At 38.7% G+C, this 18,258-nt stretch overlaps 1 protein-coding gene across 5 annotated transcripts in view; it reads right to left on the reverse strand.

Annotated features, from left to right (window-relative positions):
* The window catches only part of DOCK4 (dedicator of cytokinesis 4), a 263,237-nt gene that overhangs the window by 97,536 nt on the left and 147,443 nt on the right, over positions 1-18,258 (reverse strand). For all 5 annotated transcript variants that reach the window (XM_075427729.1, XM_075427733.1, XM_075427730.1 and 2 more), the window contains 2 exons: positions 1,820-1,944; positions 190-352 (listed from right to left, as the gene is read on the reverse strand). In XM_075427729.1, coding sequence (XP_075283844.1) covers positions 190-352; positions 1,820-1,944 — 288 coding nt within the window. The remainder of the gene's footprint in view (positions 1-189; positions 353-1,819; positions 1,945-18,258) is intronic.

Below are 18,258 nucleotides of genomic sequence, written 5' to 3' on the forward strand. Positions count from 1 at the left end.
AAAACTAGATTGGTTTCTCCTGGTGTTTAGGCTTTACCAAAGCACTGAGTTCTACGGAGCAGAGCTGAAAGCTTGAGAAGTTGTGTCATGAGTTCATGCAGCTGTCTTTTTCCTGAGGTGTTATGGAAACTCATGTGCTGGCTGCAGCTGTGACGGAGAGGACTAGCAGAAGCCATGAACAGTGCTTACTGGAACAGTGCCGGAATTCACAGCGGATGTGTGCTCCTCTGAATTTATCCACAGGAATAGGAAGTTTCAGCAGCTCAGCCCATCTGGGACCGTTGTTATGATAAAGCACAAAAGAATGGTACTCGCTGGCTGGTGGCTCTCCAGAGCCAAATGAGATAAAATCCTAATGCAGAAAGAGTACTGATTAGAGATTAAAGGCAGATTAGTTCTCTGGTAAGTGGTCATCAAGGACTGTTCTTACAAGAAAGACTATTTAATATTTACATTCATATCATAAATATGACATGTGGTATAATGCTTAATATCTTAAAACCCACAAAAATAGTAGCATTTTGTTATATTTGCTGGTCAGAAAAAACGGCAGGAATCATCCACACCGATGAGAATCGAAGTATTATATACAGGGAACCGGGTGTTCAGGACGTCTTACGAAACAAACGTGATGTGGAGTCCCATGACACAGCATGGTCCATCCAGTGTTATGCACAAGCAACAAACAAACAAGAATTTAACTGAGACAAGAAGAGTCCAGGCTCAAGATCTTTAGTCCACTGAAATAAGCCTGTAACCCTGCTGTTGTCAGTGATATGTCCCAGCATGAAAAAAAGAAAGAAATCCAGATACCCTGATTCCGAAGAAGCAAAGTGTTGATTGCCTTTGCAACACCCATGACGGTCTCTCCATAGCAAAGTACACAAATGGATTTTTCTAAGTGCTGAATTGGGGATACCTATTCATTGTCTGTGGGAAAGCTAAGCTGTAGCTTTTCTCCTCAACAACTACAAGTGATCATCTTTGGATCTCGATATCTTTTATTTTTTTACATGTGTATACATATAAAAAAGATACATATACACACATATGTGCATATATTTTAATGTCTGTAAAACATACATACACTTCATGCCAGGCATTTCTATGCACAATCTCACTTCACACACACAATTTGCATCACACCATTTGTGTCAGCCTTTCTTCATTTTGCCACCCCACAGTCCTCAACATCATGCAGAACATGTGAAAAACGTACTTTCAAATAAAAGAAAAAAAAACACAGATGCTAAACACATATGGAAAAGGTTGAAGGTGAACAGAAATCTTTTGGTACAGCAAAAAAATCTAAGAAACGGTCATCTACTAACAATCAAAATATAAGACAATGCCTGTTTGTAAGCTACCACTAGCAACAAGGAACATTAATTTATTCTTCTATTGATAGGCAGTGGTGATTTTTGCATCAAGGATCTCTGATTTATTAAAATCAGATAAAAAATTGAAAATGATCAAAACATATTCTGTGTAACATGAACAAATGCATACCTACTAAGAATTATTATGAAATAAAAAATTCTGAAAAACTTATCTTGCTTCATCATATTCCAGCATCTTAATGGAATCATTAATTATTTGGCTGGCAGTTATAGGCAACTGATCACAGAAATAAAACAAACATGCATTGCATAAAGGTTTTAAGCAAAGTGGAAAAACTTTGAAAAGCTAAAGATGACAAAAGAGAAACATGACCTTTCCAAAGCAAATTTGTACTCTTTAAACAATGCCACAGATGATTTACACCTGAAAAAGGGTATCAAAATTAACTACAGCAAGGGAAAACATAGAACAAAGATACCTTTAAAATTTGACCACTGCTGTCCACAACATGCATCGTCACTTCCACATTTCTGGCCACACTTTTCCCTCCTTTCTCAAATTCTCCTCTTTCTACAGTAATATATAAATCATTCCTCATTTCACCTATAAAGAAAACAAACCAAACACAAAATGTGCAAAAGTCACTTCAACTTGCTTACTTCTTGCTTTTTGTAATTTAGTAGACTTTCATCTTCTCTTCCAAACAAGGGATAATATCACTCCCACAATTTATCAGTATTTTCAGATTTTTAACAATAACAATTGTTTCCATAAATCAAGAAAGCCAACAAAGCTTCATCCTTCTAAAAGCCCAAGCGATTATCTGCCATACTAAACCAGTTCTAGGGGCTTATACTTATTCGTTAGCTCTTTTCGGTCTTTACAGTGGCATCTCCAACTATACCAAAGCTGGTGTCTATCTTCATCTCATTTAATTCTCAGGCAACATTTATGTATTTTCTTTCATTTGTAATCTCTACATTTCTTTGTTTAACATCTCCTTGAAGAACTGATTACACCTTTTTTACACTTCATCTCCAAAGAAAGTGTATTACTTTGAAGAAGCAAAAAACAAGAGGTTTGTGTTCTTTCCATTAGAAGGGCAGGCTCCCCAGATTGCAAGCACTCAAATATATCTTTCTGATCTAAAAGATCTCGATATATTTTACATAGACAGGGTGTTCTGAAGTTTTCTAGCAAAAAAGTTAGCTTATCTTGTGTTTCGCCTGTTGGAAAGGCTCCTGAGAAATTAAAATCTTCATCAACACATTCAAACTACAAATTCAATACAGGCACTACCTAAGAGTTTCACAGTGTGTACAAGTTACTCAATACTGCTAGCATGTTTAAACTGAAATGTTTTGCACGTTCATACATTAACATGCTAAGTATTCTGTCAGACCATAACCAGATCTTCCGGATGAGATCAATAGTAATTTTATTTTAGTTTCAATTGACACAAACCACTAAGTTTACAGTTGATGAAAGGAAGAAAGATTGTTTGGTAGTTGGGGGGTGCGGGAGGCGGGGGAAGAAGCAGTACTGGTGGTGACTGTCGTGGCATGGTAGGGAAGCCCCTGATTTGTTTGAAGATGCTAAATCTGTTTCTAAAACGTGTAAACTAATCTAGCCCTGGACAAACATTACTGGAACTACTTGGAAGCAAATAGACTTCCCTTATGAAATATCAGGAAAATGAAGGATGAACAGCATCTTAACTAGGAGCGTCTTCTAAAAATCCAATTTCTAGATTTGGTAGAAAAAGAAATTGAGAATACATGCTTTCATCTAGCAAAATGCAAGTTTAGCAAAATGGGAATATCCTCTTTTAATAAAGCAGGTGATTTCTTATCACCAGTGCTCAGTGAATAAGTATGACAATTCTGTGTATTTATAGGTGTACCACTTAGAAGTCAAACATGAGATGAATACTTGTATTGTGGGTAAAACTAATTACAAGATATGTAACTGATAAATAATTTGTTCATCTTCAATTTCTGGCTTCATTTTAATGTGCAAGCAGAATTTGACCTGCTTGAACTTTTGAGGATATTCTCATGTTTTACATTTCTTGAATTTATTTTACCACATAAAACTCTCCAGTGATTTTCAAGTACTAGAAGCAATGATCTTTCTATAGTCTTCTAGTATTTTTATAACATTATTTCATCACTGTATGCAAAATAAATTATTCCTCCAAGGCACAATTTACACTATCGCCAAATTAAAAAAAAAAAATTATAAAAGAGGAAACTGCTATATTGCCAAGCCCTCAAGAACCACGCCCATAAGAAAAGGTGAGAAAACCTGCTATTGTATTACCTTATTATCAATTATCTTCTGAAATAACTATGGACAGATGCCAGACTACAGCTAGACAGAACGAACAGAAGCAAATACCAGGACCAGATGGTATTCACTTAAGAGTTTTGTGTGAAGTCAAGGACGAAAGAGCTGAATTACTAATCACTGAATCAATCTCTGGTTCCCAGTGGGAACCAGGTTCAAAATAAGTAAAAGGTGGTGCTTATTCAGGTATTGGACAGCAAGACTTGTAAAAAAGAACCAAAAACAAAAGCCAAAAGCAACACCAAAACAAAAACCAAACACAAAACGAAACCTTTCTGAAGGATGTTGTGAATGTGAGAAATGTATAAGGGTTCAAGGGAAGAATGGAGAAGTCAGGGAAGGAAGATGCATTAAAGGATACGAAGTGGATGATCACAAGCAGCTCAGGAAATCCCTTAAGCTGAAAATAGCTGGATGCTGGGAGAGCACTGAGGGGTAATTACCATACATACATATATGCATGCTCAGTTCTTAGTCTTCCTTAGGTGTCTGTTTACAACACTTGGCTGGACGGGCCCTTGATCTGAATCAGTAAAGCTGTTCATCTGTTTATTCATGTCACAAAATTACCCTTAAAACCACTAAATTCCGATTATTTCCACATTACAGTATTATTTTACTATAAAAGGTTTTGAAGGTAGTACAGTATGGTTACCAAAAAGTATGCAATACGTTGAGTCCTTGCTTAGCATATGCTTATACTAGAATCGGCTCTAGTTACTGCTGGCAGTTGGTCACTTTCAAGAACCTTGCATTCAGAAAAAAAAGACAACACACAACAATCAAAAATAGAAGTTTTGTTATGTAATTGATTTTAGAACACAACTTCTAGTTGCAGCAATTTCTCTTTAAAGATTAACTTGAATTCTACATGTGTTTGTGCTACATTTAGTCATTATTTTTATTTATCAGCAAGGAATTATTTCAGTTTTCCATGGGGTCTTCACAGAAACATAACCAAATAACTATTTCCACCACAAATTTCATGACTTAACCCAGACGAAACTCAGTGAAAACCATTTTTTTTCCTTTTTAAACACAGTAAATTCTACAGGACATAAATGAAAATGACACCGGAACAGGCTGCCCAGAGAAGTTGTGGATGCCCTGTCATTGGAAGTGTTCAAGGCCAGGCAGGATGGGGTTTTGAGCAACCCGGTCTCATGAAAGATGTGCCTGCCCATGGAGGGGGGGCAGGGACAACGATCTTAATATTTAAACATTGTATTTAAAGGTATCTTCCAATCCAAACCATTCTACGTTTCGGTGCAAGAATAAGAAAGCATCTATAAAACAAGTAATTAGATCTTCACACAAGTTAAGCAGGCTTTCAAGAATGGTGTCCACATTTTAAGGCTTTTAAAAAAATCCAAACCCTTTGAGTTTTACATTTTCAAGGGCCAGAAGAAATCAAATCACAGGGAAAAAAGACACAGGAGTATGACACACTTTAACAAATACTGTTCTGTTCTCCTCTTACAGAACCTTGTCGGAGTTTGCAAACAGTGTCATGAGAAGATAGTTCAAATGAATTTTGTCCTGAGCTACATTGATTCAGAAGCTCTACTCTGTTTTCAATGTCTCAGAGAAAATCAAGACATGTGGGTGACATTACCAAAAGAAAATACCAGATTTTCTCCATTACCTTGCAAGGCAAATTAAATCCAAGAGGAGACTAAGCCTCTCACGCTATATGAGGAATAACGATGTTTTATATGGAAATGGATAGAAAGGCAGAAGGGAGATAACTGAAATAGACTGGAAAAATAAAAAGAATGTAAACTATGGACTATACATCAAAGGTACAGTCTGCATCTGGCAGATATAACAGCAGCTTCCTTTTCTCAAAGTATGTGGTATATCTGACATTTTATAATCTGTACAAAAATGTATGTTTTAATTTAAATTTGGCCTTGCATCTGGATTTGTACTCACACATATTTCACTTCTGGTTTAAAAAAAGATCAAAATCACTACTTGCAACCAAAGTGCAAGAAAACCAACTGTATTGAACTTGCACAGTTCAGATAAGCACACTGGAACCTTAAGAACTTAAAGACATGCTCCTGAAAAATCTTTAGAACAGTATTTGTATAATATATTACAAACAAAAGCTCATTAGATCAAAAAGTCAATGGGGTTCTAAACATCAAGAACAAAGTCTTTTCAGAAAATAGCTGACTGTAAAAAATAAAATGGATTTGGAAAATAAACTTCACTTTGGAAAGGAAAAAGAAAGTAAAATAATAAAAAAAACTTAAATAAATTTGGATCCAAATTTAAAAAATAATATCATTGTCAATATATTTCTCTGGAGATATCTTAAATATTTTTACTTCCTGAAAAGAGAAATACCATTGTTTCAATGTTCCTTAACAGAAATTCTCTCTCCAAAAACTGAGACTATCTGTGTAAAACTAAAGTTAGGGCATTCTTTTGCGGCCCCTCTTCCAGTAAAAACAATTCCAACTTCCTCTATAAAGTATTCAAACATCAGCAAATTGTTGAATTGATCTATATTCCTTTAACTGATCTTTCCAATTTATGGAAACTGCAATTACACAATTGATTACAAGAATATGCATCATTTTTCTACAGGAATTTTGCCTTAACCAGTATAGCAGACAAGTAATTCCAACAGATTAAATCATCTTTTTTGCACTAAGAGGGGCAATTACAGCCATAAGTAGCACTGAAAGGGAAAGTCCTGTTGAATATCTGAGTTCTGAGGTAGACTTTGGTGAGTACAAATGATACCTCAGCTAAAATATCTACACGACTCAAATCTCTCCTAGGTGTATGTGTATTGAGATTTTTTACAAAATGCGAGGAACCGACACAGAAACAAGAGAGGCATATCTTAGATAGTACAGTACATCAGATTTTAGTTACTGGTTGAAAACATGACTATAGGACTGATTCTCAATCAGACTGATGAGACTTTAAACATGATGAAAAAAGCAACATTATATCCATGTTGAGAAACACAAAATCCTCTTCTCTAAGTCTGATTCAGTGAAAAAATCCAATGGTTATTTTCAGCACGAAGTTTGGTACAGGAATAAGCTACTGAAAACAGTATCAAAAATTATACTCAACTTCAAGGTGACAAACCTACCTCTACCTATAATGAAGTTGTGTGGTATGAAAGATCTAAATCATACGAAAGCATTTCTTTCAAAAGAACAAACAGCTCATTTTTACCTGTTCTCACTGAGCATCTCCATCCCCCAACTCCTGTTGTGACAGTTTCTTTAAGCTTTCTGAACTCTCTGGGCCTTCTAGACTGTGCAATGAACACGTGGATGTCAACATCCAGTTATTAAATACTGTTAACCATTATAGGGTCAAACCCCATTATAACTCTGCTTTGTCTAGGACTGACATACAGTTTTCTGGGTAAGAAAAGACTGTAGAATGGTGAACCACACACACTAAGATCATTTAATATATTTTGTGAAGCTAAACCACCTAGGTCACCTTAGATGTGAAGGGCATCTCTAGACACGAGGGTTACAGGCTGAGTCAACAGAATCTGGAGAAAAACAAATTAAAGAAACCATGTGCAAATATGTGTTATCTGAATTATTTCACTGCTTAAAAAGCTGCTTATCTTGGCACAGCTACTTTCTAGTCACTATCCCAATAAAAAATGAGGCCAATATGTTACCACTAACCATAGGTAAAGCAGAAGGTTGCTGTACATTGGATGTGAGGTGAGATGAGAAACAACAAAGTAGAAAAAAGTTAGTGATTACCCCCATGAGAGTAGGAAGTAATAAGCTGTCTCTTGGAAAAACAGAAGAACTGTGAGGATCAAAGAAGGTATCTAGGGAAGCTGTTTGTTCTTAATTCAGACAATAATGCAATGTGTTGACAAAGGGTATCAATATATTCTGTCCTAAATACAGAAGTGACCCATTAACCCCAACACTTTGGCACTACTTAGTTAGAACCCTATTCTTTCACCTATTTGGTTAATCAAAACCAGATTTTTTAATATTAAAAGCTACTGACTGAAGCGTTCCTACAGGAGCTTCTACTAACGAAGTGAGGGCTAGAGCTACAGGGAAGTTGAAGTTCCACAGAATTTAACAAAAAGCCGCAAAGCTGCAGTGATGTGGATGATTACACAGCCTTAAATCTCCCGTGCAGCACAAGTGTAAAAGTGTATATTCTGCAAGGACATTTACTCTGGCAAGTGAATTTAATTGTATGTGAAAGGTGCCGAATTCAAATGTCTGGGTTGCTAAATCAAAATGCGTACAGCACAGCACTGGCAGTACCTGCCTCTTCATATGGTCCTGCCAATACATTCAGTTTTGACTTGGCAAAAATATCTTGAAAGCACTGTTTATACGCTGAGAGGGGAAAAACTCCAAACCTTTCTTAGCCCAGATGTAGGTGCTAACCAGGCACATTACAGCTCAAGGTTTCTGACCTAAGAAGAAACAGAAGCTTCATGACTTCAGTCCAACCAGCAATCAAGTGTCCAAGGGCTGAATGGGAGCAGAGGACAGAGACCTGATCAGCATCAAATACATAAAAGAGGCAATTACAAGGGGCAGGAGGAAAGGCCAATTAAAGTCGCAAAACAACCACAAAACAGACACACTGGAGGACATGCTTAGCTAATGGAGGTCAGCCTTCCTGAACCTGCCAACTATAAACCACAAATTTTAAAGAACCAGTGAAAAGATCCAGAAGTAACTTGCAGGTTGGAGATGACAATGCATGTTCAGGTGTCCTATTATCTCCACCACACAGTTTCCTTATGGGATGGCTCTGCAGGCTCCCTTTCCTTCACAGATCGGAGGCTGCATCATTACTCTTCAGGACCTGTGTGCAAGCCCTTGTCTGCTGCTGCTCACAGCAATGTGTACCCCCAGCTATGGGACCTGCGTGCAAGCTGCCTCCACAGCCCACAGAGGCTTGAACGCTCCTACTGAACCTCCATTGACAGGAGCAACACAAGGAGCAGGTCAGATCAGGACAAGTGTCAGCAGAACATTTGTATGAAGGTATCGCTTGTTCTTTTCTTTTTCTAGAAACATTTGTACCTAACCTAAGCGTCAAAGCAATGATCCTTCATCACAAAACTGCTTTTAAACTTACACTGAGGAAGATGTCACTTACATTTGCAACACAGATATTGTAACAAGACTTTTCTCCTATTCCAACCACATTTAGAACTGCAAAATTTCTTGTAGCATATTAATATGGAACAAGGTTTTAAAGCTGAAGATAGCTGTCAAAGATCAAAGGCAGCTGTCTTTGTTAAAAAGAAAGGGGAGTTTAGTTTGCCAGCTATCCTCAAAAAGCTTTCTCGTGAAATAAATTCCAATTTGATTATTTAGTACTGTAACAAAACACAGCGTGACTGTATTTGAATGAGATAGTATCTCTGACAGTTACAGCTTTCAGTGTGCAAATCTAAACTGTCCTGACAGCAGCCACTAATTTTAACACAATTACATAGAGCTCACTAGGATCTTTTGCTAGGATCTGCATTTTTGAAAGCTTTGCTCGGAATTGTAGGTCCTTTAGAACCATAAATTGAAAAGGAGCAGAAAACATTATTTTGTTTAGAGAGAGTTGCTGTTCATTTACATCTCTGTAAAAGCTTATGAGTTGCTTTGTTTCATACCCTAAACATGACTTGAACAGCTCTTAAAACAATTTCAGTCGTAGGGACTGAAAATCTCTGGATGTGGCACAGACAAAATGGTATTATCCAGGATGTAAATCTTGTGGATGCAAAATGTTATAGAGAAAAGCTCATTTGAATACTTTGTAGAATGGGACAAGAGCTGTGTAGCTCCTGTCAACGGGAGCATCTGAAAAAAACCCACGTAGAAGGTGATAACTTGAGGAGAAGGCTAGGGACCCTTAGTCCACCTTGCCTCCTACCCTTCAAGTCCATCCATGCTATGCCTTTTAGCAGCTAGCATGTTCTACAATGTTACTATCCATGCTGATATACTGACAATACCAAGCGAAACTGGAAGATAAAGGACAAGGGCATGAAATTTTCCACTCCCTTTTTAGCCCAGTAAATTTGGAACTGGCACAGCTAAAGCTACGATAAGAACAAGCAGTTTACAGAAACACAGGGAACAAGACAGAAGAGCGCAATTCAAAAGTAGGTCGCCCTACATCTGTGTGACACCAGCATGTAGCCTAAATTTCAACAAGTTACACTACAAGCTGATCATATCTGCAGTAGTCACAACCTGGAGGTTGTAAATACTTGAACTCTCAAAACACCTGTGTGTTTATTAATATATACACTCTGTGGGGGGAGAAAAGATTAAGTCCTGGAGTACCACAGCAATACTAAACTCTTGCTAATGCCTTTCTGGCAGTTAAACTTTGATGATTTCACAGAATCATAAAATGGTTTGGGTTGGAAGGAACTTCGAAGGTCATCTAGTCCAACTCCCCTGCAGTGAGCAGGGACATCTTCCACTAGATCAGGTTGCTCAGAGCCCTGTCCAACCTGACCTTCAATGTTTCCAGGGATGGGGCCTTCACTACCTCTCTGGGCAATCTGTTCCAGTGTTTCACCACCCTCATCGTAAAAAATATCTTCCTTATATGCAGTCTAAATCTACCTCCCTTAGTTTAAAGCCATTACCTCTTGTCTTATTGCAAAGGCCTTGTTAAAAAGTTTGCACCCATCTTTTTCATAAGCCCCCTGTAAGTACTGAAAGACCGCAATAAGGTCTCCCGAGATCCTTCTCCTCTCCAGCATGAACAACCCCAACTCTCTCAGCCTTTCCTCAGAGGAGAGGTGTTCCAGCCCTCGGATCATTTTTGTGGCCCTCCTCTGGACCCACTCCAACAGGTCAATGTCTGTCCTGTGCTGAGGGCTCCAGAGTTGGATGTAGGACTCCAGGTGGGGTCTCAGCAGAGTGGAGTACAGGGGCAGAATCACCTCCCTTGACCTGCTGGCCACACTTCTTTTGATGCAGCCCAGGATACGGTTGGCCTTCTGGGCTGTGAGTGCGTATTGCCAGGTCATGTTGAGCTTCCCATCAACCAGTACCCCTAAGTCCTTCTCTTCACGGTTGCTGTCAATCCATACTCCTCCCAGTCTGTATTTGTGCTTAGGATTGCCCCAACCCGTGTGCAGGACCTTGTACTTGGCCTTGTTGAACTTCATGAGGTTTGCACAGGCCCACTTCTCGAGCTATCCTCTGGATAGCATCCCTTCCCTCCAGTGCGTCGACTGCATAACACAGCTTGGAGAGAGAAGAAAACATCCTTCTGTCAAAATTGGAGAGAGATGGATTTACTGGGTGGACTGTTTGGTGGATAAGGAATTATTTGGACAGTTGCATTCAGAGGGTAGTGTTCAACAGCTCGGTGTCAATGGCTGGATAAGAGATCAGTGACGAGTGGTGTCCCTCAGGGATCTGTACAGGGACCAGTACTGTTTAATATATTTATCAATGACAAAGATGGCGGAATCGAGTGCACCCTCAGCAAGTCTGCAGGTGACACCAAGCTGAGTGGTGTGGTCAACATGCCTGAGGGACAGGATGCCATCGGGAGGGACCTGGACAAGGTCAAGAAGTGGGTCTATGTGAACCTCATGAGGTTCAACAAGGCCAAGTGCAAGGTCCAGCACCTGGCTGTGGGCAATCCCCAGTATCAATACAGGCTGGAGGCTGAAGGGATTGAGAGCAGCCCTGTTGAGAAGGACTATACAGGAAAGACGTGGACCTGTTGGAGCGGGTCCAGAGAAGAGCCACAAAAATCATCAGAGGGCTGGAACACCTCTCCTCTGAGGAAGGGCTGAGAGAGTTGGGCTTGTTCAGCCTGCAGAAGAGAAGGCTGCAGGGAGACCTCATTGGAGCCTTTCAGTACTTGAAAACGGCTTACAAGAAAGCTGGAGAGGGACTTTTGACAAAGGCATGGAGTGACAGGACAAGGGGTAATGGCTTCAAACTGAAAGAGTGTAGGTTTAGATTAGATATAAGAAAGAAATTCTTTACTCTGAGGGTGGCGAGACACTGGAAGAGGTTGCCCAGAGAAGCTGTGGATAGCCCCTCCCTGGAAGTGTTCAAAGCCGGGCTGGATCGGGCTTTGAGCAACCTGGTCTAGTGGGTGGTGTCCCTGCCCATGGCAGGGGGGCGGGGGCTGAAACTAGGTGATCTTTAAGCTCCCCTCCAACCCAATCCATTCTAAGACGCTATGATATGTTGTGGGCGACCATGTCAAAGCCCTTACAGAAGTCCAGACAGATGACATCCATTGCTTTTCCCTTGTCCACTGAAGTAGTCACTCCATCATAGAAGGCCACTAGGTTGGTCAGGCAGGACTTGGCCTTGGTGAAGCCATTCTGGCTGTCTCAGATCACCTCCCTGTCCTCCATGTGCCTTATCAGGACTTCTAGGAGGATCTGTTCCATGATCTTCCCAGGCACAGAGGTGAGCCTGACAGGTCAGCAGTTCCCAGGGTCCTCCTTTCTACCCTTTTTAAAAATAGGTGAAATGTTTCCCTTCTTCCAGTCACCAGGGACTTCACCTGACTGACATGACTTTTCAAATACAATGGAGAGTGGCTTGGCAGCTACATCAGCCATTTCCCTCAGGACTCTGTGATGAATCTCATCCCATAGACTTATATACATCCAGGCTGCTCAGGGGGTCATGAACCTGATCTTCTCTTACAGTGGGAGGGACTTTGCTCACCCAGTCTCCATCTTGTAGTCCATCCACTTGCGAGGTGTGAGAAGAGACACTGCCGGTGAAGACTGAGGCAGAAAAGTTGTTGAGTACCTCAGCCTTCTCCTTGCCCATTGTTACCAGGTTGCCAGTCATGTTGATTGGGGGCGAGGGCACACTTTCTTTTACTTTCCTTTTTTGGCTGGCATACCTATAGCAGCTCTCCTTATTCCATCCCTTGCCAACTTCAGCTCCATCTGTGCCTCAGCCTTCCTTACCCCATCCCTACACAATCGCGCAGCATCTGTATACCCTTCCCAGGACACCTGTCCCTGCTTCCACTGCCTGTGCATCTCCTTCTTGCCCTTTAGTTTGACCAGCAGGTCTCGATCCAGCTATGCTGGTCTCTTGCCTTCCCTTCCTGATTTCTCACACATGATCCAGAGTTGTATTTAATTAAAAAAAAAAATGAAGTTAAGCAATCAGGCATCATTCATGAAAGCCACAGTACAGAAGGACATTATCTGAGAGAAGGGCATTCTTAGGGAGATCAGATCAGGAACATACAGGCACACTGCATTTCACAAAGAACTTCATCACTGTAGGAAGTGAAATCTCATTACTGAAACAATTCGGTTTTTGTTTTGCATTGTGGAAGACACCTGAAGAGTGGGTGGCTGCTTACCAATAAATGTATTCGCTGTTAAGAAACAGGGCAAATCTCATTGACATGCTGGAAGCTGCCAGTAAACGTGTGTCAGACAGACCGTGACAACCATCAGTCAGCTCTCCGTCCAGTGCTTTCTCCCCATACAGCAACACTATGACTTCTACGTTATTGTGTCAAAGAACAACTTTGCTGCTTGCACAAAGCTTTTGCATAGAGCCACAATAACTAGTATTTATGACTAACACTCACACATGACTCAAGAATAAGAAAATGTTGCATTTGGTGCTTACATACATACATACAAAGAATTCATCTGAGATTGGAACACTGCGTGATACTTCACAAAAACTGATTAGGGGTGGGCAGTGCATCTGCATTTAGGCACATGATGGGGGATGAGCAGAAAGAAATAACATCATTTGTAGTCTTATTTCTATACTGGTACTTAGTTCCTATATCATCACTAATATTCTTATTTACATAAGGCAAACATTAAACCAGCTCTCCATGTGTTAGAATTTTGGGAGCATTGGTGACTTTGGTAACACTACTGCCTTTTTACTATTGGATTAAGTAAGCTTTGTCATTTAAATCAAAGGCAGAGACAAATCAACAGATTCCTTTTCTCAGTTACCCTACTGTCCTTCTTCAGCAGAAGATTATCTGCATTTTCAGCTTTATTACAGAAAACTCTCAACAAGCCCTAAGAAACACTCATCAGAAAACAGCTGATGAAACAAATGAAATACCCTTTATGAGGGACTCTCAAATTGTAACACTTTCAGATTTCAATTGGATTGTAGCTCTACCACGGAAGATGCAGTCACTGACTTTTTTTTTTTTTGCTCTTCCTTTTAACAATGAAATGTAAAACAAATTGCTTTGAACAAGTGGGGAATAAAAGACTTGCAAGCTTTTTTTTAACAGAAAACCTTTACCTGCTAAATTTATATGGCTACAATAAAAAGAAAATATTTCCAACAATTTTTAAAGATTATTTATTTTTACAGAGCTAAAGCATTCACTTGTTAGTTTGCTAGTGCTCCTTGCCTGGTTTATTGAGGAAAGACTTCCAAGCCATAACTATCATTGTATACACTTCCCATGCATCACTGCTACTTATTCTATGCTCAAAAGAAAGCCAGATTACTCTTTCAAATACTATAAACTGCAGAAGACCCTTTTCCTCATTCTCCACTTCCAGAGACCTTAAATCAAGGGAAGTCCAGTGAAGTTCTGGCTTTTCTTCCCTTTGCATAGTTCTCTTCTGTTTTTCCTTCAGTTCCTAATGAACCAAGAAAGTAAGACAGTGGTGATAGGAAGGAGAAGGAAAACAATATACAAGTTCCTCGCACTTGTCTAACCTACTATGTAGTCATTTATTAGTATCTTTGTTTTCTCCAGTGACTTGCAGAATTAATAATTCCTTTGGTAGACAGGATCAAAGCTTTAAAAAAGTATTAAAATAAGATTCGGAAAGGAGAGGATATTCCCCACAGAATACTATAGTACAGTGAAAGGTCAAAATTCAGGGTGTCTTTACTCCACATTATTGCTTAAACATGTTCTGTTAGCTAATATATCCAGGCAATATTACTTCCAGTAATTAAAAATATGTATTTCTAGATTCTTGGAAATCAGAACAGCAAACAATGGCAGGTGTTAAATTTAGGGTGTTTGTACTCCATACAGGATAAAGAAGATTGGAAAAATTCGTACCACTGCTCGTGGGAGAAAAATGCTGAAGTGTGTCAGACATTTCTTTTCCTACAATCAACAGCTCTTTACTAAGTCCAAGCTCACTGACAGATACAAACACTTACTATGCTGAAGAGAACAGATTCCATAGCTTTCTTTACATTTATTGCTCTCCAGACTCTTATTCTAAAATTTGAAAGAGGGAATATGCTTCTAGTCAAAATCACATAATTGAAAAACACATGTTCTCACAAGGATAGCATTTTGTGAGATCATTTGTATAAGACAAGGATTCTAATTCTAGTTTCATTTTTAAAGCTTCTGAAAAAAGAAAGAAAGATTGGAGAGCATGTACTTGCACATGAAAAGAATAAAAGATCTTTTAATAATCCAGATGAAGGAGTAATGAGTGTGTTCAGTAGCTTTCAAAGACAGGATTCTGACAGGATTTAACTGGACAGCTAAAGGACATCTAATGAAGTTAAAAGCTGACAAATACAAAGCAATGCAGATGTGATGGTAAAAAAAATCCAAGTTATTTTTCCTAAATTAAGCATACGAAAGCTTAATGTAGGAAACTTAAAAGCACTGCAACATCCTGGGCAGCTCATTCTGTTTGCTGAATGAGCAGAAATTAAAAAAAAAAAGACAAAACATTGAGATGAAAAATGTGACTTTTATTGTTTGACAAATATAAGTCTGAAAGTATTAAAATTCCATTACAGAAATTCATACTGCAGCTTCATGTAGAGTCTTTAGCTATGTTATTTGCAAAATGATATCACAGGATTCGAAGAGGACCAAAAAATTCAGAGCAAAGGATTACAAGCCAAGAACTTTGCAGTCAGGACTGACTAGCTCAGTTACAGATACCAGCATTACAGACCCTCTAAGCTTATGTACAGGGAAAACAATGGTCAATGTAATACCATTGTACTGACTCATCAATTTTTTAATCTCTGCCAATATCGTAAGAGTTTAATAATTTGGATGGACAGGAAGAAATATAAACTCTGATCTTAACTCAGAACTTAAGTGGTGGTCAAATCTCAGCAGTGGTAATACCACCAGCTCAGATCATAAGCTGAAAAAGGGTGTCCATAGCTAATCGATATCCATCTACAAAAATCTGATGAGATGTCAGCCAACAGGCCAATTGTTTATACATTGAAGTACATTTTACAGACTAATACATTTGGAGGTGAGCTACTGTCCTCTATAATATACAGAGCCTTTCAAAATTGTATCTATAGCTGTTTTAAATCTGAATTAGCTTTGATATTATAGACAAAGCTGCACAAACTAAGTTTGTAGGCAAAGTTCCAGGAAGCAAGGGTTAGACCAAACCAAATTGCTTAAAATAAAAAGGATTCTACAGAAAGACATAAGATTATTTTGCTTTATGTGCTAGTGTCTTATGCTGAATGGATTTAGGCTTTGAACATACCAAGCAGTCAAGAAAGCCACTACCACTAGTAAGACTTAGCACTATTAAGAACAGTATAGCTTAAATAAAGTAAAGCAGATGCAGTGCTGGTCTGGTAAGCACAAGAAAGGAAGATGTGTAACTATACGGATGCTTACCTCACGATAGTTTAGAGTCTGTTTGCAACTGCAAGTCCTAGTGGGGAGCTGTGGCTCCTCCAGTAAATCCTCATTTAGACTAAACAGCTGCGCTAGGGTTTACTACAATTGTAAAACCCCCAGACGACACACACTAATACCAAGCTTCTTTATGGAATTAGATATCATCCACAAAGATATGAAAGAATATGTACATACATATGTGCTAGAACACATGAGCGTATCCAGCACTGAAATTATGCACTGATACAGATGCTGTAAATCAAATTTGGAAACAGATTCCGTAAGAGTGCACTACATAAAACAGCAAAAAACCCACCAGTAAAAGTTTGTATACAAGAATACAAAATGGCTTTTATATTCCGTTGCCTATTATGTACACTAATCTAACTTAAAGTACTGCTCAAAAAGTACAGTATGTTCATAAATATTAAATGCTAAATTTTATATACTAAGTAATGATGTGGTTGTCTGTCCTTTCAGGAAATGGTGAACACAAAATTCAGGGTGTAAGCACACTTGCCCTTCAATGCTGTACAAAGCTTTCTGAGAATACTGGCTTGTGCATCTGCAGACTGCCACACCAGGATGCTGGAAAGGAGTTTATTAGTGGTTGCATCGAGTCTGCCCTTAAATCCTGGTTAAACCTAGAAAATGAATGTTGATTAGACTCAAAAGATACTTCTACTGCCTTTCCTTCTTCTGTCAGCTAGAATAAATTGAGTTACTTATTTCACAGCCTTTTTGAATCATACACGCTTTTTTCTAGCCATTCTATTTCGTTTCCTAAAACACTTGGGAGTTCTTCATTAAAAAATTCCATGGGGTCCGGAAAAAGCATTCTGTGGCTTCACCCTGTCACACTCCAGTGACATAAAAAGCACTGCTCTTTAAAAACGTGCATTATTATTGTCAACAAAATTCTGGTTATACATTTATGCTTATCTAAGTTACATTTAACAGCAAAACCTACAAAGAAGAAAGGATTGATATGACGAAAAATGAAGGTCAGAGAGATTTTAAATACACCAGAATAGGAGAGGGACTTAAAATATGGCATTTATAAAAGAGATACTATAGTTTAGCAGCATGAAGTATTTCTTCTTGACTAATTCAGAGTCTGGTTCAGAACTCTAACCTAAGTGCTAATTAGCCACAGCAACATCATTACTTTCAACAAAAATATAAAATAAGATCTAATTAATGACCATTTCCAGTGGCAAAAGATAAAGTTCTCTAATTTACCTCTGAAAAAAGACACTTGAAGAGAAACAAAACGAAAGGGGATCTTTAAAAGAAAAAAGCATTTCAAAGACTAGGTTCCTGCGGGCATTTCAGTGCCTAGGGCACACTGCTCTGCTTAGCCCTTGGAAGTCATCATTGCAAGAGTGAGATGATTGTTTCTCTGGAGGAGAAATCTCTTCTATGCCAGTAAATACAGAATAAAAGTTGTACATTTTCTAAACTGAGGTATGCATACATTTGGACTGAGAAAGCAGCACACCAGAATCCATACATTATTTTTTTTAAATAAGAAACGGAAAAATTGATCCTGCGCAATTCTTCGACGCTGAGTTGAGAAACTTCTGCACCAGCCGATTACACAGTGCTTTGCTATAATATGTTTTTCACGGTTTAGTACATCACATTATTTCACAACTGGAAAGTGAGGGGATATGAGAGCTATTTATAGAACTTAGAAGATTTGATAACAGAGAGCAGAAGGTCACTAAATAATAGATAAATGGAGAAAGGTTTCTTAATAGGAGTTAGTGTGCTCAGTAAAACTGCTTCCGCTGTTATCAGCCATATTATCTACAACACTCATTTGATTCAAATTACAAATTCAACAGTAATACAATAAATGAACCCTAGCTAAATAGCTATAAGATTTCAACCAAATGCTTCCATTAAACTTACAGATATAATCTACCCTTAAATTCA

This window comes from Opisthocomus hoazin, chromosome 8 (assembly GCF_030867145.1).
Source record: "Opisthocomus hoazin isolate bOpiHoa1 chromosome 8, bOpiHoa1.hap1, whole genome shotgun sequence".
NCBI classification, from domain to species: domain Eukaryota; kingdom Metazoa; phylum Chordata; class Aves; order Opisthocomiformes; family Opisthocomidae; genus Opisthocomus; species Opisthocomus hoazin.